Raw genomic sequence first — 20,146 nt, 5'->3', positions numbered from 1 at the left:
GAGAACCACGTATCTCTAAAAAGTCAACTTTTCATAAGTAAAAAAAGTACAGTATTTGTCTCCAAAGTAGAAGTATATGTTTTTCTAAGTTTGTTGCTTGCAAATCCTTTGGTTTTTGGTTTCATTTGTCTTTTAATTCTATTTTGCACTTTGTAACTGCTGTTTTGAAAAGTGCCATATAAATAAAGGTTTTATTGTTATTATTATTATTATTATTAATATTATTATTATTATTATTATTATTATTATTATTATTAGTAGTAGTAGTAGTATTAGTATTGTTAATAATAATATTAATTAGCAAAGAATGGAACTACTCCAGTAAAGTACACATACAGTACTTGAGTAAATGTGCTTAGTTACTTTCCACCACTGCAACTTTACATTTATTAAAACAGGTTCCTTCACAATAAGTCTCACATAACTTTACATACACAAATACTGGTATAAGAAAAAGTAAATAACAATACAAAGAAAGACATAAGACAGGTTATACATGTATCTAACAGTATGTATCTAAACTACCTGAGGCTTGTTCTTGTACTTCAGGCAGCTGTGTGTTCCTCACACTCTGTACCATGAATGTACCATGAATGTACTTTTATAAGTTTGTTGCTTGCAAATTTGTTTTTTGTTTTTCTTTTAATTCTATATTATATTGCTTTTATAAATTGTATATATTTTCCTGCTGCGTACTATTAGGCTATGTATTTTATTATTAACTGTGAAGCACTTTGTAACAACTGTTTTGAAAAGTGTTATATAAATAAAGTTTATTATTATTATTATTATTATTATCATTATTATTATTATTATTATTATTATTATTATTAATAATTAGCAAAGAAGGGAACTACTCCAGTAAAGTACATATACAGTAGTTGAGTAAATGTGCTTAGTTACTTTCCACCACAGCAAGTTGTTCTTTTTTTTCTTGTTTTTCTTTTTTACATACATTAAAACAGGTTCCTTCACAATAAGTCTCACATAACTTAACATAAATCATGAGATATGAATTTTTGTGTTTTTTTTTTCTAATTGCTCCATTTAGTTCCTCAGGCATACTTGAACATTGTGTGTGCCCTGTAACATGGGGTGATACAGATGACTTATGTTTCAGTGTTGATATACAGTTCTGATGTAAAATAATTTCTCTCCAGAGAAATTGCCTTTTCTTGGTATAAGAAAAAGTAAGTAACAATACAAAGAAAGCCATAAGACAGGTTATGCATGTATCTAACAGTATGTATCTGAAGGCTTGTACTTATACTCCAGTCAGCTGAGTGATCCTCACACTCTGTACCATCAATGTACTCTGGCTGTAGTCTGCGCATGCGCAGAGCGGTAACCGGAAGCTGCTGTCCCAATCATCCTCCTTCAACGGTACCGACTTCAGCTCTTCAGCTCTTCAGCTCCGGTTACCTCTCAACCTCTCAGCCTCTCAACCCACCGGCGGCTTCCAGATCACTCAATGCGGTTTATGTGATTGACCAGGAACCAGGATCTTCCTGACTGAGACTCTGAGGCTGAACGTTTATTGTCGGTACGTTCTGCTGAATAACAACTAACACCTGAGAAGACCTGAAACAAGCTGCTGTCAGATTATCACATAGACTGAAGCCAGAGAGACTCTGCAGGCTGCTGATAGCATGTTGGCTAACTAACTGTGTGTGTGTGTGTGTGTGTGTGTGTGTGTGTGTGTGTGTGTGTGTGCGTGCGTGCGTGCGTGCGTGTGTTTGTGTGTGCGTGTGTGTGTGTGTGTGTGTGTGCGTGTAGGTGTGTGTGTGTTGACACGTTAGCAGTAACTTAACCCCTGTATAAGCTACCTTACCTTATAAAGTACATCCTGCTGTACATTAAAGTACATCCTGTATAGGCTACTGTACCATAAAGTACATCCTGTATAGGCTGCTGTACCATAAAGTACATCCTGTATAGGCTACTGTACCATAAAGTACATCCTGTATATGCTACTGTACCATAAAGTACATCCTGTATATGCTACTGTACCATAAAGTACATCCTGTATATGCTACTGTACCATAAAGTACATCCTGTATAGGCTACTGTACCATAAAGTACATCCTGTATAGGCTGCTGTACCATAAAGTACATCCTGTATAGGCTACTGTACCATAAAGTACATCCTGTATATGCTACTGTACCATAAAGTACATCCTGTATATGCTACTGTACCATAAAGTACATCCTGTATAGGCTGCTGTACCATAAAGTACATCCTGTATAGGCTGCTGTACCATAAAGTACATCCTGTATAGGCTACTGTACCATAAAGTACATCCTGTATATGCTACTGTACCATAAAGTACATCCTGTATAGGCTACTGTACCATAAAGTACATCCTGTATAGGCTGCTGTACCATAAAGTACATCCTGTATAGGCTGCTGTACCATAAAGTACATCCTGTATAGGCTACTGTACCATAAAGTACATCCTGTATAGGCTACTGTACCATAAAGTACATCCTGTATAGGCTACTGTACCATAAAGTACATCCTGTATAGGCTGCTGTACCATAAAGTACATCCTGTATAGGCTACTGTACCATAAAGTACATCCTGTATTGGCTACTGTACCTTAAAGTACATCCTGTATAGGCTACTGTACCATAAAGTACATCCTGTATAGGCTGCTGTACCATAAAGTACATCCTGTATTGGCTACTGTACCTTAAAGTACATCCTGTATTGGCTACTGTACCTTAAAGTACATCCTGTATAGGCTACTGTACCTTAAAGTACATCCTGTATAGGCTACTGTACCATAAAGTACATCCTGTATAGGCTACTGTACCATAAAGTACATCCTGTATATGCTACTGTACCTTAAAGTACATCCTGTATAGGCTGCTGTACCATAAAGTACATCCTGTATATGCTACTGTACCATAAAGTACATCCTGTATAGGCTACTGTACCATAAAGTACATCCTGTATAGGCTACTGTACCATAAAGTACATCCTGTATATGCTACTGTACCATAAAGTACATCCTGTATAGGCTACTGTACCATAAAGTACATCCTGTATAGGCTACTGTACCATAAAGTACATCCTGTATAGGCTACTGTACCATAAAGTACATCCTGTATTGGCTACTGTACCTTAAAGTACATCCTGTATACGCTACTGTACCATAAAGTACATCCTGGCAGAGCTGCAGCTTAAAGGGTAGTTAATGCCACCCAGTGGGTTTATTATGGTGGTCCCAGTACTGCTGGTGAATATCAGGGAACATAAAAAGATTACGTTTTTAACCTGCTCTGTCATCCAGGTGTAAATGTGGACAAGTCTAATGAGATTATCTGCAAGATGTGTTGACATACTTATTAATATGTAGGCATATAATTAACTCTAAATACTGTCTGCATTACTGGCTTACTGTTGTCTGACTGTCTGCAAATGGCTGTTGTTTTTATACTTTATTTTATATATTTACATTTGTACTAGTGTTATCATGATACTGGACTTTAGATTTTTATTTGGAGATAAATATAACAAGGTTATAACATGACGACGACTTTTCTTTTCTTGGCTATACCAGAGAATAGGCAGAATGACCGTAGTAAACAATAACATTAATTAAAAGTGTTTTACATTAATGAAAACAATATTCATCATCAGGTAGAATAGAATATTATTGTCTACTTTTTTTGTGTGCAAAAGGCAGGAATTTGTCTTTAGTTTGCATGTGCAGAATCTGCTTTTAAAAAGGGTACATAAAAACACAACATATCACATCCAGACAGGACACATTAAGACACATTTACAAAAAAAACACAACAATTGCTATAGTCGATTAATTGATAAGTCGCTTCAAAGAAAATCTGCAACTATTTTGATAATCAATTCATTGTTTTAGTAATTTTCCGAGCACTAATGTCAAACATTTGATGGTTCCAGGTTTTCAAATGTGAGAATTTGCTGCTTTTCTTGGTCTTACATTTTAGTAAATTGAATATTTTGGGGCTTTGGACGACAAAAAAACAACATAATTGATTTGATGACGTGACCTTGTGCCCTAGGATAATGTGATGGGCATTTTTCTGACGAGGATCAGGATCTGTGTGGCTCACCACCTCTGCTAAACACTTTCCTGTAAATCAAACTAGGGCTGCAACTAATGGTTATTTTCATTATCAATTAATCTATCAACTGTTTTCTCGATTAATCGATCAATCTTTTGGTCTAAAAAACATCAGAAAACCGCCATCACATTTTCTTAAAGCACAAGGTGACGTCATCAAATGCCTTTTTTTTGTCTGACTAAGAGTAAATATTCAATTTACTATAACGTAAAACTAAGAAAACTAACAAGTTCTCACATTTGAGAACACGGAACCATCAAATGTTATGTTGTTTGATTATTTTGTTTATGTCTTTGAACGCTTTTAAATGCCATCATCAATAACGACAACTAATGAGTGGATCACTTTTGAATGCTAATGGTTGATATGAGAGAGAGAAGTGACAGATTTCTTTGTTGCAGGAGTGTGTGGGAGCATCATGTGGAGGAAGGCTTCAGCAGCGGCCCTGCTGGCGTTAGCTGTTGGCTATTTCTACCACGGCGGCCCGGACCTGCCAGAGCAGATTCTGCAGTACATCAACCTGCCAAACTTCCAGCCATCATCTCCGAGCCAGACCAGCCTGGAGCAGGTGATCTCCGCTGCCTGGGAGACGCTGATAACGCTGCCCACCCGCCAGTGGAGCAAAGTGGCAGTAGGGTGAGTGAGAGGGGTGAACTGTTAGATGCATGTTAATCTCCTGCTCTCTGTGGCATGTTGAGAGGCTGTAGTCAGCGCTGCTAGTGTGAAGGAATGTGTTGTCACCAGTCAGACCAGCTCAGATGGATTGGTCCGAGACGGTGGTGCCCCAGTGTGAATTAGTATACTGTCTGTCTGTCCTCACCTAGCCTATAGCCTTTAGGCTGCTGTAGATCGCCTACAGCCTTTAGGCTGCTGAAGCATAGCCAACACTCTGGATCAAGGTGGAGGATGACGATTGGATGGAGCTGAAGGACGGCCTCCTAGAAGGATGGACAGATAATAGAGAAGCGAATGGAAAAAAACAGGGAAATTCAGAGACTGAAGTTACTTTAAAGTCACAGTAAAATAGCAGTTAAGGCATCTTTATCTCCCATAATCTAAATTTCCCTGTGGGACAATAAAGTATATCTTATCTTATCTAAAATATTTCAAGGTGAAAGTGTATTATGTGGGTGGGGAACATTACAAGAGGAACTTGAATGAAAGTCTTTCAAATTTGATTTGATTGCTCAAAAGTGAGCGTGAATAAGCAGTGAATGTAGAGCGATACTGAGCTGTAGAGGACTGTTGGTCTGCACCCTCACATGCGTTAGTAGGTCAGGAGGCAGAGGATTTATTTATTTATTTGTACATATATACGTTTATAAAAAGACAGTAAGATTTTTTTTTTTAAAGTTTGAACATTGTGCCAAAAAAATGGCTTATGAAGATACCTCCCCTTAGATGTCAATGATCCTACTTAAAAAAGAAAAAGGATTAAAAACATAGCTTGCATAATTCATCAAAGTTTCAAGACTAGAAACCAAGAGATAACAATATAAGATTTTTTTTGTTATTATTTTTATTTCACTGTGTCTTTAAAACAAGCTGACCTGTTTACATTTTAAAGGATTTGTCTGCATCTGCACAAAAACCCACTGACACACATACTGACACCAGACTAGCTTTATTCTCTGCCTTTTAACAGCTGCTCATTTCTCCAATTTTGGCTATTTAGTCTGATCAGGCTACCAGCAGACCTTTAAAAAGTGTATTTATCTTCTGGATTATTCGTAGTTAAAGCGAGATTATAATTGAGTTATTAACTATGAAATAACCCGTACTCTGTGTTCCTCTCCTCTCTCGTTAGGGTGAATGCCTGTGTGGATGTGGTGGTCTCAGGAGTGGGGCTGCTGCAGGCTCTTGCTGTGGATCCTGGCAGCGGCCGCGATCACGAAGTGCTGCACTCCAAAGAGGACTTGAGGGAGGCCTTCATCCATTACATGGAGCGTGGAGCGGCTGCCGAGCGCTTCTTCAGCGACAGCGAGGTCTTTCAGAGGATCGCACGAGCGGCAGCAGAGTACCCCGGTGCGAAGGCAAGACGACCTTAACTCCCCGAACGTCTTCTTGTTGAGATATAAAATGATCTTCCTTCTGGTAAACTTTACTTTGTGTCTTCTTCCAGCTATATGTGGGAGGAAATGCTGCTCTCATTGGTCAGAAGCTCGCCACCTACCCTGATCTGACGGTACAGCAGCATGTTTATACTTCTGTTATAAACTCTTACACGTTCCCTAAATTAATGAGCTCTTAAAAAAAACTGAAAGTTCGGGTAGTTAAATAATGTTTTGGGTGCTTTACTTCGCAGAAATCTATAGAAAATTGGGGAAATTGGGAAAACATTGTTTATGTTACATAATACATTCACATATTTCAAGAGGATGCATTTGTATAGCATGAAAATGGGTTTTGGCAGCCCTCTAAACACAGTATGAGAGTGTAACTCAAAATCCCTGACCTTAAAATGACTGTTAATATGTTTTATACCACAGGTGTTGTTGTGTGGGCCTGTTGGTCCTAAACTTCATGAGATGCTGGATGAGCAGATAGTCGTTCCCCCGGAATCTCTGCAGGAGATGGATGAGTATCACCTCATCCTGGAGTATAAAGCAGGTAAAGAGATAAAGAAGAAGCTGCTACAGGATCTGTTGCACTGACAGGATTCCTTCAGTCTGTTAAGATGTTTTAATACAACAGTTGTATTTGGTCCTTGTCTTTAGGTGAACAGTGGGGTTCAACTCATGCACCTCAAGCCAACCGCTTCATCTTCTCCCACGATGTGTCCAACGGGGAGATGAGCTCGCTGGAGACGTTCGTGGCGAGTCTGGACGACTTCCAGCCCGACCTGGTCGTCCTGTCGGGGCTCCACATGATGGAGGGTCAGGGCCGGGAGCTGTGGGAGGAGCGGCTCAAAGAGGTCAGTGGTTGAAAGACCTCCTTTACTGTTTCTCCACCCGTTTGTTTTCGTCATGCTCCCAGTTTGGAGAAGCAGACAGGAGTACCGGCACTGAAGCTAAGCAATGTACTGCTGTGAGGACCCCACGTTAGGAAGTCACACAATTACACAAACTAACTAACCGATCAAGGCAGCGGTAGACCAGCAACTTCTGTGTTCTGCGAGGTAAAATTACTGTTTTTTAACGGCTTCGGTTCCCCGTCGGAAAGGTCTGTCTGACGGCGAGGTAAAGCAGTGAAAATATTCTAAATATAGCGTAGACTTAAACTGATATTGATTTTTTTAGGTGGCTAAAATACATTTTTCTGCTGCTCCTGTCCGTAGGTCGCTTTACCTCGCAGTCAGACAGCCCTTTTCCGATGGGGAAATGAAGCCGTTATATCGCTCTCTTCAAAGCCACCAGACTACATTCACAAAATTAATAATTAATAATAACAAAATAAAATGTTTCACTTATTTCCAAACATAGCAAAGCTAACGTTGACTCAGCTAGTGCTAGCGTTCACATTATTCATAACCTTATTAATTAGCTTGGATTAGCTTACTTTGTTTATCTACGTCGCTGCTTTTTGCAACTGCTGAGTGGGCGTTTCCATTTGAAAAAACGAACTCAGATGGACCCGCCCTTTAATTTCTTTCTGCTTCCTAGTTATAATGTATTAAACTTTAATCACCTAATCACAGCAAACATCGTCTGCTTTTATTGATGTCTATCGACGTGTGGTAATTCAGTGAAAAATGATAACATTCATTAATTGGAAAAACATTATAGTAAAACATGCAAAAACTTTGTTGTGATCCTTTTTAAAATGTGGCTACTTTAATTTTTAACTGATTTTTAAATCTAGAAGAATTTAAAAAACTTAACACTGACATGGAAGATTCAAGGTACAAAGCTTAAAATTAATAATCAGAAATCATATTAATTTTTTATCACAAAACGTATGTTGCCCAGGAGTAAGGGATATACTGTATGTATACTGTATATATATTTTAATACATACACAATGACTCAAATAATAAACATTTTGGTGTAGCTTAGCTAACATCTTGTACTTGCTTTCTCTTGGCAGGCGGTGTTAGCCATATCTGACATCAATAGAGATATTCCCATCCACCTGGAGCTGGCCAGCATGACCGACAGAGACTACATGAACAGCATCATGCAGGAGGTACATGTGTGAAAAACAGTTGTGTCTAAGAGAGTTTTTAATGAAGTCTTTCACAGAGAAAAGATCCACAAATCCTTAAAGAGTTCTGTGTATTTAATTAAAGTCTTTCCTCTGTTTCCCGTTAGCAGGTTATACCCATTGTCAGCTCCATCGGGCTGAACGAGCAGGAGCTGCTCTTCCTCTCTCAGGCTAGCGAGGGGCCTCACTCTGACCTGGATGCCTGGAAAGGCATCCCAGACGTGGGCCGGGTCAGCGACATCCTCCTCTGGATCCTGGAGCAGCACGGCCGCAGCGAGCCGTCGTCCGAAGCCGACCTGACTCGCATTCACTTCCACACGCTGGCCTACCACATCCTGGCTACGGTGGACGGGTACTGGGGTAACCAGGCGGCGGCGGTGATGGCCGGAGCGCGAGTGGCCAGCAGCCAGGCCTGTGGCCTCCCGTCTGTTGACGTTAGCAAAGTGGAGCTCAAAGCCCCGCTGGAGTTTCACAGCTCACACACGGAGCCACGAGAGAAGCTGTCCCTGAACCCCGAAGAGCCCGTCACCGTGTGGCGCCGAGGAAACGTCATCTTCCACCTGACGGCCGTGCTGGTCTGCAAACAGCCTCTGCGGACAGTAGGGCTCGGGGACGCCATCTCAGCAGAGGGTCTAGTTTACTCGGAGTTAAAGACCCAGCAGCCCTTCTGAGGTCTGCTTGAATCTGACACTCCGTTTGTCTGGAAGTCCGTGGTTGTTGGGTTGGAGTTTCTAAACTTGTTCAGGTCTCCGTGTCCTGAACCAGGTCTTCCTTCCCGAAGCTCCACTGAGTTACAGAACGTGATCGATGGCGATAGTTTTAAATCCTGCCTGACGACTCCTCCAGCCGGCTCCGGTCTCCTCTGTCCTCCCTCCTCGACTCCTCCAGCAGACACAGAAACTGAGGTAGAAACTTGACAGAAGTGGATCTGAGCGGGCTGCGAGGTGGCCTGACTCTATGCACCGGGCCGCCGCTCAAAGCCATCGTCACAAGCTCCAAAGAGTTTTGTTGGCTCTCCTAATTTACTTTGACCTGCATATATTAAATATGCTGTGCCTTGAGAAAATAAATTTAAAAGTTATAATATTTTATTCAGAGCCAAACACACTAAGCATCACATCATACCCTTCTGAGATAAACACACACACACACATAAACGATTCTGTTTGACTGGAAACTGATGAGCGTCTTACTATATTGTATAATCTATACTTGATGTTCTGTGTTTCCTCTACTTTAGGTGCATTCATGTCACTCGATCACTTGAAAGCTCATTCTCTCACAGCTGTCTGACTCCTCTACGTGTAATAACTGTAAACTAAATATACTTGACATGTTTGTTATTTATCCCAAGAGGATAAAGTTACTAGTGAGTGTGAGAAAGTTTGTGTTTTCTCAGCTTTTGGCCTAAACACTTTGTGTGTTCCGCCATCTAGCACCGCCATTACTGCAGTGGCAAATCGTAGTGAGCAAATCTGAGCAGTTCTGCTCAGAACTGCTCAGATTTTTCCTGAACTCCTAGACATTGTTGTCAAAAGTAATGTTACATAGAAAGTAAAAGTAAAAGTAGAAAACTGTACACTTCTTAGGACGGCTTGCATTCAAAGCCGTCGGGAGACACCACCACAGTAATGGCGACTTAGTTACCTCCGGTACGTCCCCGGATTAGTGTATAAAGATGTTTAAGGTTTTAAACTCTGCATAACAACAGTATTATAGCCTTATTATAATCTCTGTTGCTTATATTTTTGATTCAATAATTCTACATTTATACATGCAAACATGATTTTGAAGGGGATCCTTCTTTATGCAGTAAAACTCAGTTTACACTCAGACGCCGACTAATTAACCTAAATGATCTGTTGTCATTAAAGTAAAATATAATGTGCAAATGAGGTGTGTAGGCCAGATGTTATCAGGGTTACTGTACTTGTTTGTTTACTGTCTTGTTGTACAAGATCTTTCTTTTCTTCCCTCACTTGTACAATGTGACTATGTCTCATGACTGGCTGGAAAATCTGAAAAGCTGGCCAGTGTAACAGGAAACGCTTCCCGATTCTAGCATATAGGTATATGCTTTTTCTCATTTGTTTTATTGTTATGTTTATGTTTTTTTCTGAGCCTACTTGGGAACGCCTGCATCTTGTTAGATGTACAGTACGTAACTGTCAGAACAATGTGTTTGTATACCTCACATGGCCACTAAAGGCATGCAATAATGGAGTCTTAATGCAAAACATACAACAAAAAGATGTATGGTATTTAGTTTAGCGGAATTAATTCTTTGCACTAGTACGAAGTGGCAGGTGTGCCTGCAAAGGTGAATGTAACCTTAACTCCGAACCCACCCCCCTTTATTTTATAGCAAGTACAATCTATTCAACTCTACTCATCCGATACTTCGTGTCTCATGTTTTTAACATTTGTAACAGTCGACAAGTTTCATTTACTTGTAGTTTGTCATTAAAATATGTACGGAGAGCAGCGGCTTGGTTGTGGTGCTGAAGGTTATTGTGCGTATTTGTCACTTAAAATTTGTGCTGAAATGATTAGTTGAATAATCGATTTGTTCATGGGCTTACATTAGTCAACAAAAAGATTGTAAACATTCTCTGGTCCCAGTCATTTTCTCTTATTTTATATCATTGTGAAGTGAATATGTTTGGGTTTTAGACTGTTGGTTGAACAAAACTATTTTCTTACAATTTACTGACAAAATTAATTGAAAGATAATCAATAGATTAATTTGGAATAAAAAAGAGTTGCAACTATACTTAAAATAGTGAGCGGTAATTGGATAGAAGCTGTTCTATATCTACATTTGTTTTAATGTTGAATAGTTTTAAAAGATGTTCAAAGAGTCCAGCAGAAACAGAGCAGTGGATCAGAAGTACAGTATGTGTTGTAATATATACAGAGAACAGTTGTGCTGTAATAAATAGTTAGCTACCAATATTTATTCAGCTGTTAAAGGATTTATTAATATGTCAAATAAGTGTGTTTCTCTGCTTGTATACAGAACATTGTCTGGTTCTCAATGTTTTTGGGGACAGGGACCCTGTACAGGAGAGAACACTTTCCAAGGACCACTTCTTAATTGTAACACAGATTAAGCACTTTGCTTACTACTATTTGTACTCTTAGATGCTAAACTATTTGTATTCTAAAACTTTTCAACCTAATTACTTCAGAGCTGTTTCATAGTGATAAACAGAAACACATTTTAAATCATGTTAAGATAAAGTGAAATAATCCTTTATGAGTTCCACAGTGGGGAAATTATCGATGTTATTGAATGTTAATACCACTTATATACCTTTTAACAGGGGGTGATTTAGTTCAAGTTGCATTTGGACTCAACTTAACAGCATTAAGAGGCTACATTTCAAGTAGTTGATCTTAAACTTTTTTCAGAAAATGAACAGTATGGCATAGTCTTAATAAATCCAGATATTTAAACTTACCGGTCTAAAGCTGACTGTCAGTAAGTGTTTCAACTTAAAAATAATGAACTTATTGCTGTGTGTCACAATCATATCAGAGTCTCTACTGGCCCAAAGCTAACATGGGTGAGAGTAATGGAAACAATATGCTTGTTTTATTCGTGCAAATGGTCCCCATCTCTTTAAGGATACAGCACAGTTTTATAATTTATAGCTAATTATTTCAAAGACCCCCTGACAGAGTGCCAGGGACCCCTGGGGGTCCTCGAACCCCACACAAGGCTGGATCACCAATTTAGCGCTCAGGGTTCAAATTGCAGCTTCTATGCTGCAAATTTGATGAAACTGGCTCCTGTCACAGTATGAGCCGATTGCCAGTTCTGTACCAAATCCATTCATTCATTTTTTTGTTCCGCTCATGAAAATACACAACTCCAGGAAAAGGTAAAACAAAAAAAAAAGTGATCCAAAATCAAAACACAGCTCTATTTACACATTCTATGACCAAAAAAGGGCAGGTAGAAGAAGAATATCATGTTGCCTGCAATAAACAATAGAAGATGATCTATCAGTTACAGTTACTTACCAACCAATACTTACAGTAACATAAGAAAAAGAAGAATCAAGAGCCATACACAATAATTCATCATCAACTAAGAAAACTGATAAATGACACTTCATATAGTCTAATTATTCTTAATTTATACATTTCCCTGAACTGAAAAATATGTATACAGCCCTCTAAATCATTCTGTAAAGACCTTTACGCCAACCACTGGAATACACATCTGCTTTAAAGTAATCCGTGCACACTGATGCTTAAAATGAAATCTCCCTCTATGATCCATGTCCTCTGAACTAAAACCTTTTGTACATTTTCTGGTTAATAATCTGCTTTTTGCCCTTTACATAACTAATAATGTCTGTGACTCAACTAAATCTTTAATATAGTCCTGACTATATAAATAGTCTGTTGTTGTGTTCTTTTGAATCCACTTTATGAATAATTCTTGCTGCTCTTTAATATATATATATATATATATATATATATATATATATATATATAAATAAATAAAAATAAACAACGAAAGTCAAATCAAGTAAATAATTAAATAAATACTTACATGTGTCTTGACAGCTTTAATGTTGCTCCTCCATATACTCCCCCACAACCTTTTTTTTATTCTTATTTTATTCTAACGTTTTTATCTATTCTTTTGTTATTATTATACTGCTTATTTGCACCAACAAAACCAAAGCAAATTCCTAGTGTATACCTCTTACACCTGGCAATAAACACCATTCTGATTCTGATTCTGTAAATGCATAACCTTATTAATCTCGCGAGAGTTTCCCCTTAGGAAGAGATGGTCATTACCCGTCTGAAAATAGGACATACTGGATTAAACAAAACACTCCATAGAATAGGCAAGCACCCAACTGGACTACTATGCATGCACTGTAATAAACCGGAAACTGTCAAATATGTTCTTATAGAGTGCAACAAATATGACAAAGGAAGAAGGGAATTAATATCAGGAGTAAATTATGGAAATATTACAATGGGGAATCTGCTAGGAAAGACATCTAAGAAAGTACACAATCTTCTAATAATTACTTAAGGGCAACAGGAATAATGGAGAGAATTTAATTATTATTATTATTATTATTTTATTATTATTAATAATTATACATTTTTATTTTATTGGGTTTTGTTATTTTTATTTTTTTAATTAATTTATCTTATTTATTTTTTTGTTATCCTGCTAATCTACTGCTCCACACTGCAGTCCAGTAGGTGGCGGTAATGCACCTATAAGCTGGTTTGCCAACCGCCAATAAACACCAAAGAAGAAGAAGAAGAAACCACTTCCGAACTTGACGTGTCAACCGTGTTACACGTCTGCACCTGATTGGCTGAAACGCTCTGCTACGTAAACCAATCAGAGCGCGGTGCGTCAGAGCGCTGTGTTGGTGGTGTAGCTCGCGCAGCAGCAGCTAGGAGCCGTTAGCAGCCGTTAGGAGTCGTTAGCAGCCGTTAGGAGCCGTTAGGAGCGGCCCTCCGCCGAGGCTTCAGTCTCCTCAGTCTCCTCCCCGGATACCACCTCTCCTCCCCGGATACACTCAATCCTTCCTCCCGCTAGGCACATATATAAAGGTTAGCAGCTCCATCAGGCCGTCCTCCGGCTGCTCTTTCTTCTTGTTGATGGTTAGACTCTGCGAGAGAAGGATGAAGTTCCTTGTAGCCGTTACCATCATTGTGGGATCAGTGATCTTTCTCGCTTTCCCCAACGGCTCCTCCGCCGACGAGAAGAAGAAAGGACCCAAAGTAACAGCCAAGGTACGTCAGATACACGGCCAGGTCCACCGCTAGGTTAGATAGCATGGTAGAGGATCATGGAGAACAGGAGTCTAGTAGCAGCCTGCAGCTATCTAAAGACACATTTTAGACAAAACAACAACAAAGAAATGTGTCTGGAGCCGCAAAACATGTGATCATTGTGATGAAGATAACAGTTTATAGTATATAAGTCTAATGCAGTGAGGGCCAAAGAGACAATGTACTCTATTAGGGCCACATTGAGGGAAAAACATCTGAGATTTACAGAATAAAGTCATAATATTACGAGAATAAAAGAAAATAACACGTAAAACTACTACTTTATAATATTATGACTTTATTCTCATAATACTACAACTTTTTCATCGTAAACTTATGATTTTATTCTCATAACAACTTTTTTTTCTCATAAGCTTGTGACTTTATTCTCATAAACTTATGATTTTATTCTCATATTACAACTTTTTTCTCTTAAACTTATGATTTTATTCTCATAATATTACAACTTTTTTCTCTTAAACTTATGATTTTATTCTCATAATATTACAACTTTTTTCTCTTAAACTTATGATTTTATTCTCATATTACAACTTTTTTTCTCCTAAATGTATTACTTTATTCTCATAATATTCTGACTTTATTCTCATAATATTCTGACTTTTTCTCTTAATATTCTGACTTTATTCTGTAAATCTCAGATGTCTTTTCCCTCAATGTGGCCCTAATACTCCCTCCTACATTGTCTCTTTGGCCCTCACTGCATTAGACTTATATACTATACATTTAGACTATAAACTGTGTTACCTTCATCACAATGATCAGATTAGTGTTTGTGAAGGCTCCAGTCTAAAAGGTGTCTTTAGATAGCTGCAGGTTGCTGCTTGACTCCTGATGTAGATGAATCACAGCTAACTATCTCTCAATGCTAGCTGATGCTAAGCCACGTCACACAGAGCCTCTAGCGGGTCTTCCTTTAGATTAAAGCCGGTTATTCGTGGTCTTGTTTAGCTAGTTTGTTTAGTTTGTGTGAGGTATTATAGCTAACATCAGTGCAGTGATATGTATAATGGTTTAAGCTGCTGTTAGCAGACAGTTAACTGCCTTTACTCTAATCTGAGTGGAGTTAACCATAGATAGCTATCATAGCTAGCAGTCCGGCCTACTGTCGGTACTGTAACATTACTAATTATTAGCTTCAGTTACAGTTTCAGGCTTAAACTATGTATTATTCCGTCTGTAGCTGCTAACCCTGTCAGCTTGCAGCTCAGTGGGATGTTGTGTCTGTCTGGCCTTGTTGTGTCTGGGTGCAGCAGTTTGTCCACGTCTACAGTTAACAAGGAAGCTTTGAGCTGGTCAGCAGCTGACCTGCAGGCTCTTTGTTTCACATGTTCCTCAGTGCAAAACACAAAGTTACTCTCTACAATTATTATTTTTGAAAGACTGACACGCCCAAACAGAATCTGTCTTTATGAATGCATGTCTATTATCTTGCACCATAAGTCAGTTTTCTGCAATGCAAGTGGTGAGTCTGTCGTGCAGATTGAAGGGGGAAAAAACAGTCTAATTTATGTTGACATTGTGCCTGTAATTGTATACCATTGGGAAAAGAGCACTGAAGAGAAAATAAGAATATGCACAGTTATAGCTCTCAATTGATTAAAAATATTTAATTGCATGATCAAAATTAATAATTTATAATTTTGTATCTGTTCAAAATGTATCTTAAAGGGAGATTTGTCAAGTATTTAATACTCTTATCAACATGGGAGTGGGCAAATATGCTTGAAATCAATTACCAACACAAAACAATGTGTTAACCATAAAATATCAAATCATAACATGGCAAACTCAAGCCCAACAGGCAACAATAGTGTGTCAGTGTGCTGACTTGACTATGACTTGCCCCATAAAGTGGGCATGTCTGTAAAGAGGAGACTCGTGGGTACCCATAGAACCCATTTTCATTCACATATGTTAAGGTCAGAGGTCAAGGGACCCCTTTGAAAATGACCATCACAGTTTTTCCTCGCCAAAATCTAGCGTAAGTTTGGAGCGTTATTTAACCTCCTTGGCGACAAGCTAGTGTGACATGGTTGGTACCAATGGATTAGGTTAACTTTAGGGTTTCTAGTTTCATATACCAGTATCTTCATTCTAGCTTTAAAACTGAGCCCACTACAACCTAAAGATCACAAGTTGCATTATTGCGTTAAAGAAATTAGTGGCATTAAAACAAAACAAATCTGCGTTAACGTGTTAACTTTCACAGCCCTATGCACAATGTCATTTCATTGCTCTTCATTCTTATCTTCTTCGAAACTTGCGTCACAGAATGAATATCTCTTTAACATATCTTTGGCTCATTCTCATGCCATAACATGAGAATGGCTGCAGGCAAAACTCTCCAACAATGGAAAACTTGATTGCAGTCTGTCGATGAAAGAAATTGTACGTCTAACCATTACATTAAGATTTTATGAGCATTATGTAAAACACTGGAAAGAATGCACCGAAGTATGGTTTACATTTTGTACCTTGTCTTTTGCGAGTGTTTTCATCATTTCAAGTGTTATTTATTATTTGCCTTTAAGATGTACGATTATGTCAACCCATCCATTTAGATTTAAAATAACCGTAAATGTTTTGCCACATCATGGGAGATATTTGAGTGTAAAATAACTTTGTAACTTGACTTCCTGTCTAGGTGTTCTTTGACATTAAAATTGGAGATGAAGAAGTTGGAACAATCATCATCGGGGTGTTTGGGAAGACTGTTCCCAAAACAGCCGACAACTTTATCAGTTTGGCGACAGGAGAGGTGAGAATGTGTCCTCAAAGTGTGTGCAATGACTCGTTTGGCCAAATCATCACCAGATTCACCATCCCTTTTGTTTTTACACCGTAATAGTTCATAGAAAAGGTTCAGTTTGTATTGTATGCTTTTGAACTCAACATCCTTGTTTACTTTCCCAAACTACTGTAAAAACAGCCTGGAGACGCACTTTAAATACGTCATTCATGCCACGTACTGACAGCTGATATCCTTTTCAGATTTCTCAAGTGTTGTTTTGTTTGTTCTAATGAAACAGAAAGGATTCGGTTACAAGGGCAGCAAATTCCACAGAGTCATCAAGGACTTCATGATCCAGGGCGGAGACTTCACCAGAGGAGACGGCACTGGAGGTAAAATGGCCACAGCCGACGCCTGCAGAATGGCATTTATGTCAGGACACAGATTTTTGTCTCTGCAAGAACAAACTTGTTCATGACCTGGTGCATCAGTGCTGCCCTGAACATTGAATGACTTGAGGGTTGTTTCACACTTGGGCTCTTTGGGGGTTTTGGGAAAATTACAACTTCTTTCTTGTTTCCATATAATTTGTAGAACAGATTTGCTGCAGTCTCCTGAGTGCTTTATGCTGTTATGAATTGAAGATTTATTCATTTGTTTAAACTTTTAGACCCAAGGACAGAGATAACTGTGCCAAGAGGCGTCTCACAAGTGTCACTCTGACATTTTGTGGTAACACTAGTTGAGTACACTTGACATTTGGCAGATCCTCTCATTGTGAATGACTCACATCGACTACGTTCACATGCACTAAATAATCCCATTTTTATCCTTATTCCAAAAAAGCTGAGTTTACATGGCTAGTGAAAAATAATATTCCACTAATATTCCCGTTTACATGGAGCCGTGCATACTCTGATTAACTTAACAGGTGGTGGACTTGGTGCGAGCACAGCCTCCCTCTTTCATTCCTTCAACCACCTTCTTGAAAAGGTTGCCGTTGCGATATTTGTGTATATCCAAAAACCTGTTGATATCCAAGTCTTTCATAATGTTTAAAAGTAGGTGTGTTTCTCCTTCCGACCAGAAATGTGGGCTTTTCTTTTGAGCATGCATCTCTGCAAACTGTCTGTAATTTGGTTTGTGTACAACACATAGAGCTGGCCGAAAACAGGCAAGAGGCTGTGTGTCAAGAATCTGTCAAACTGACCTAAAAACCTCAAATGAGACGCATATTGCGAGTATACATGTCCAAAGAATGCTCCTAAAACCAGAATAATATCGGCATATCGCACATGTCTTAATCGGGAAATACTCCATTTGGAATAAGGTCTAATTCAGAATAACCCATATCAAATTTGGAATATTGTCATATTTGGAATAAGTAAGGGATAATGTACAGCGAGCCGGTCATTGTTGCGAAAGAATCCCCAACAGGGCGATGCCGCCGCGGAGGGGTCTCATCGCCCTGAAGGGGATTCTTTCACAACAATGACCCGCTAGCTGTACATTATCCCACTTATTACACGGCTACTTATTTAAGAAATCAATATTTTGACACCAAAACGGTCCACCAGAGTCCAACATCAGAACTGCGCCCATAGCATCGGTCTGTTATACATAGCAACGGTCTGTTATACATAGCATCGGTCTGTTATACATAGCAACGGTCTGTTATACATAGCAACGGTCTGCTATAAAGAAATAACAGACTGCAGAACGCCGTAGTTGACCAATTAGAATCAAGTGTTCAACACAGCCTTTGTAATAATGGTGGAATATTAGTGTGCATGTAAACATTGTCCATGTTGTTCAGTATTCATGAATAGGAAAATGTCCTCAGATAAAGTGAGATGCAAAGGTCACTACAGGGAGGGAATGTTTGTGGAAATAACACGATGACCAAATATCAACTATTTGTCTTGCACAGAGTTAAATGGTAAAATGGTGGTAAATAGTAAAATATATTTTTCTTTAAATCAAGGCAAGAGCATCTTTGGGGACCGTTTCCCAGATGAGAACTTCAAGCTGAAGCACTACGGCCCCGGCTGGCTCAGCATGGCCAACGCCGGCAAAGATACCAACGGCTCCCAGTTCTTCATCACCACCGTTATGACGCCGTGGCTGGACGGCAAACACGTCGTCTTTGGAAAGATTCTGGAGGGGATGGTGAGTGTTGGGCCCGACAGTGTTCACATACTGGGGTCGCTGTCTTAGTCGCATCTGGAGAAGTTAGAACAGCTGCATGTGGGTGCCATCAAAAGTGTGTTATCACCTGCTATCCAAACGCTGATCTGTTATGTCTAGACGTACCTACAGTATCTGTTGAAATGCCAAAAATAGCAGGTTGATTTTCAGACTAAAACATACAGTAGTTTCCTACTTTGTGCCCTCTTACACTGCACCATGAACAGAGATCAGACAAAGTAAGTTGGAGTAACATACTTCAGAAAGCAGACCAGTCAAATTTTAATTAAAATGTTGCTACTCTGCCACTTTTATCTGCATATAACGACGACTTACTTTCACTCTGATGTCAGTAACGGATGCAAAATTTCTCAGAATTACATCCAAACTGAAATGATAACCTCCTCTTTTTTTCTTTTTTTTTATCTTCCAGGATGTAGTGAAGAAGATCGAAGAGACAAAGACAGACGGGCGCGATAAGCCTCTTAAAGATGTCATGATCAACAATTGCGGCAAAGTTGAAGTGGATAAGCCATTCGCAGTGGCCAAGGAGTAAAGGAGCGCTGCTGGGGGAGAGCAGGGAGAACAGGACTGTGGGGGGGGGGGTGTTTGGGGAATCGTGCAGGCCACCTTGTTTTATCACTAACAGCCCTGCGCTCCTGGTGAAGGGGCTTCTGGGTATTTCAGTGTCAGCGGCTGCCGTCTTAACGCACCAGAGGAGCATCAACATCAAGCAATCATCGACATCGACAGTCTGGGTCCATTTACCAACGAGCATTCCAAGGTGCATTTAACCGTTCGTCGTTGGGTTTTTGTAAAAAAAAAATGAAATCTGAAATAAAGGTTTCAATTTTTGTTAAATTGCTGAGTGAATTTCTTTACACCTAAAGGTATCGCAGAGGAAACTCCAGTTTGGGCTTATTACTGTAAAGAAGTTTCAACTGTTCACTTGTGGGTTTTTTTATCCATCCATTATCTTTAGCAGCTTATCCTTCTCAGGGTTGAGTTTTTTTAATTACTATTATTGTAGAAGTCAAAACTTAAATGAGACATTAAGACAAAACAGAAAACATTTAGATAAAATGAAATCTTATCTGAAATAAGGCTAACATAACGGGATGATGATACATT

The 20,146-nt window shown here is 39.0% G+C and overlaps 2 protein-coding genes across 3 annotated transcripts; both read left to right on the top strand.

The window, feature by feature from the left end:
- The first annotated feature begins 1,350 nt into the window (after positions 1 to 1,350).
- Positions 1,351 to 10,740, top strand: adpgk (ADP-dependent glucokinase). 2 transcript variants are annotated; one of them, XM_074633892.1, is made up of 8 exons: positions 1,351 to 1,543; positions 4,512 to 4,746; positions 5,918 to 6,143; positions 6,233 to 6,295; positions 6,600 to 6,720; positions 6,828 to 7,024; positions 8,137 to 8,235; positions 8,364 to 10,740. In XM_074633892.1, the coding sequence occupies exons 2-8, from the start codon at positions 4,529 to 4,531 to the stop codon at positions 8,922 to 8,924; spliced, it is 1,485 nt and encodes a 494-aa protein (XP_074489993.1). In that variant the 5' UTR covers positions 1,351 to 1,543; positions 4,512 to 4,528; the 3' UTR covers positions 8,925 to 10,740. The 2 variants fall into 2 exon arrangements, with proteins under 2 accessions (XP_074489993.1, XP_074489992.1); XM_074633891.1 differs by having other exon boundaries at positions 1,383 to 1,543; positions 8,361 to 10,740.
- Positions 10,741 to 13,641: 2,901 nt separating this feature from the next.
- On the top strand, positions 13,642 to 19,876 carry ppib (peptidylprolyl isomerase B (cyclophilin B)). The gene is made up of 5 exons (XM_074633890.1): positions 13,642 to 14,037; positions 16,742 to 16,855; positions 17,127 to 17,220; positions 18,813 to 18,997; positions 19,449 to 19,876. The coding sequence occupies exons 1-5, from the start codon at positions 13,903 to 13,905 to the stop codon at positions 19,569 to 19,571; spliced, it is 651 nt and encodes a 216-aa protein (XP_074489991.1). The 5' UTR covers positions 13,642 to 13,902; the 3' UTR covers positions 19,572 to 19,876.
- The last annotated feature ends 270 nt before the right edge of the window (positions 19,877 to 20,146 follow it).

The sequence above is a fragment of the Sebastes fasciatus genome, chromosome 4 (genome assembly GCF_043250625.1).
Source record: "Sebastes fasciatus isolate fSebFas1 chromosome 4, fSebFas1.pri, whole genome shotgun sequence".
NCBI lineage: Eukaryota > Metazoa > Chordata > Actinopteri > Perciformes > Sebastidae > Sebastes > Sebastes fasciatus.
This window is presented reverse-complemented; position numbering and strand designations above follow the sequence as displayed.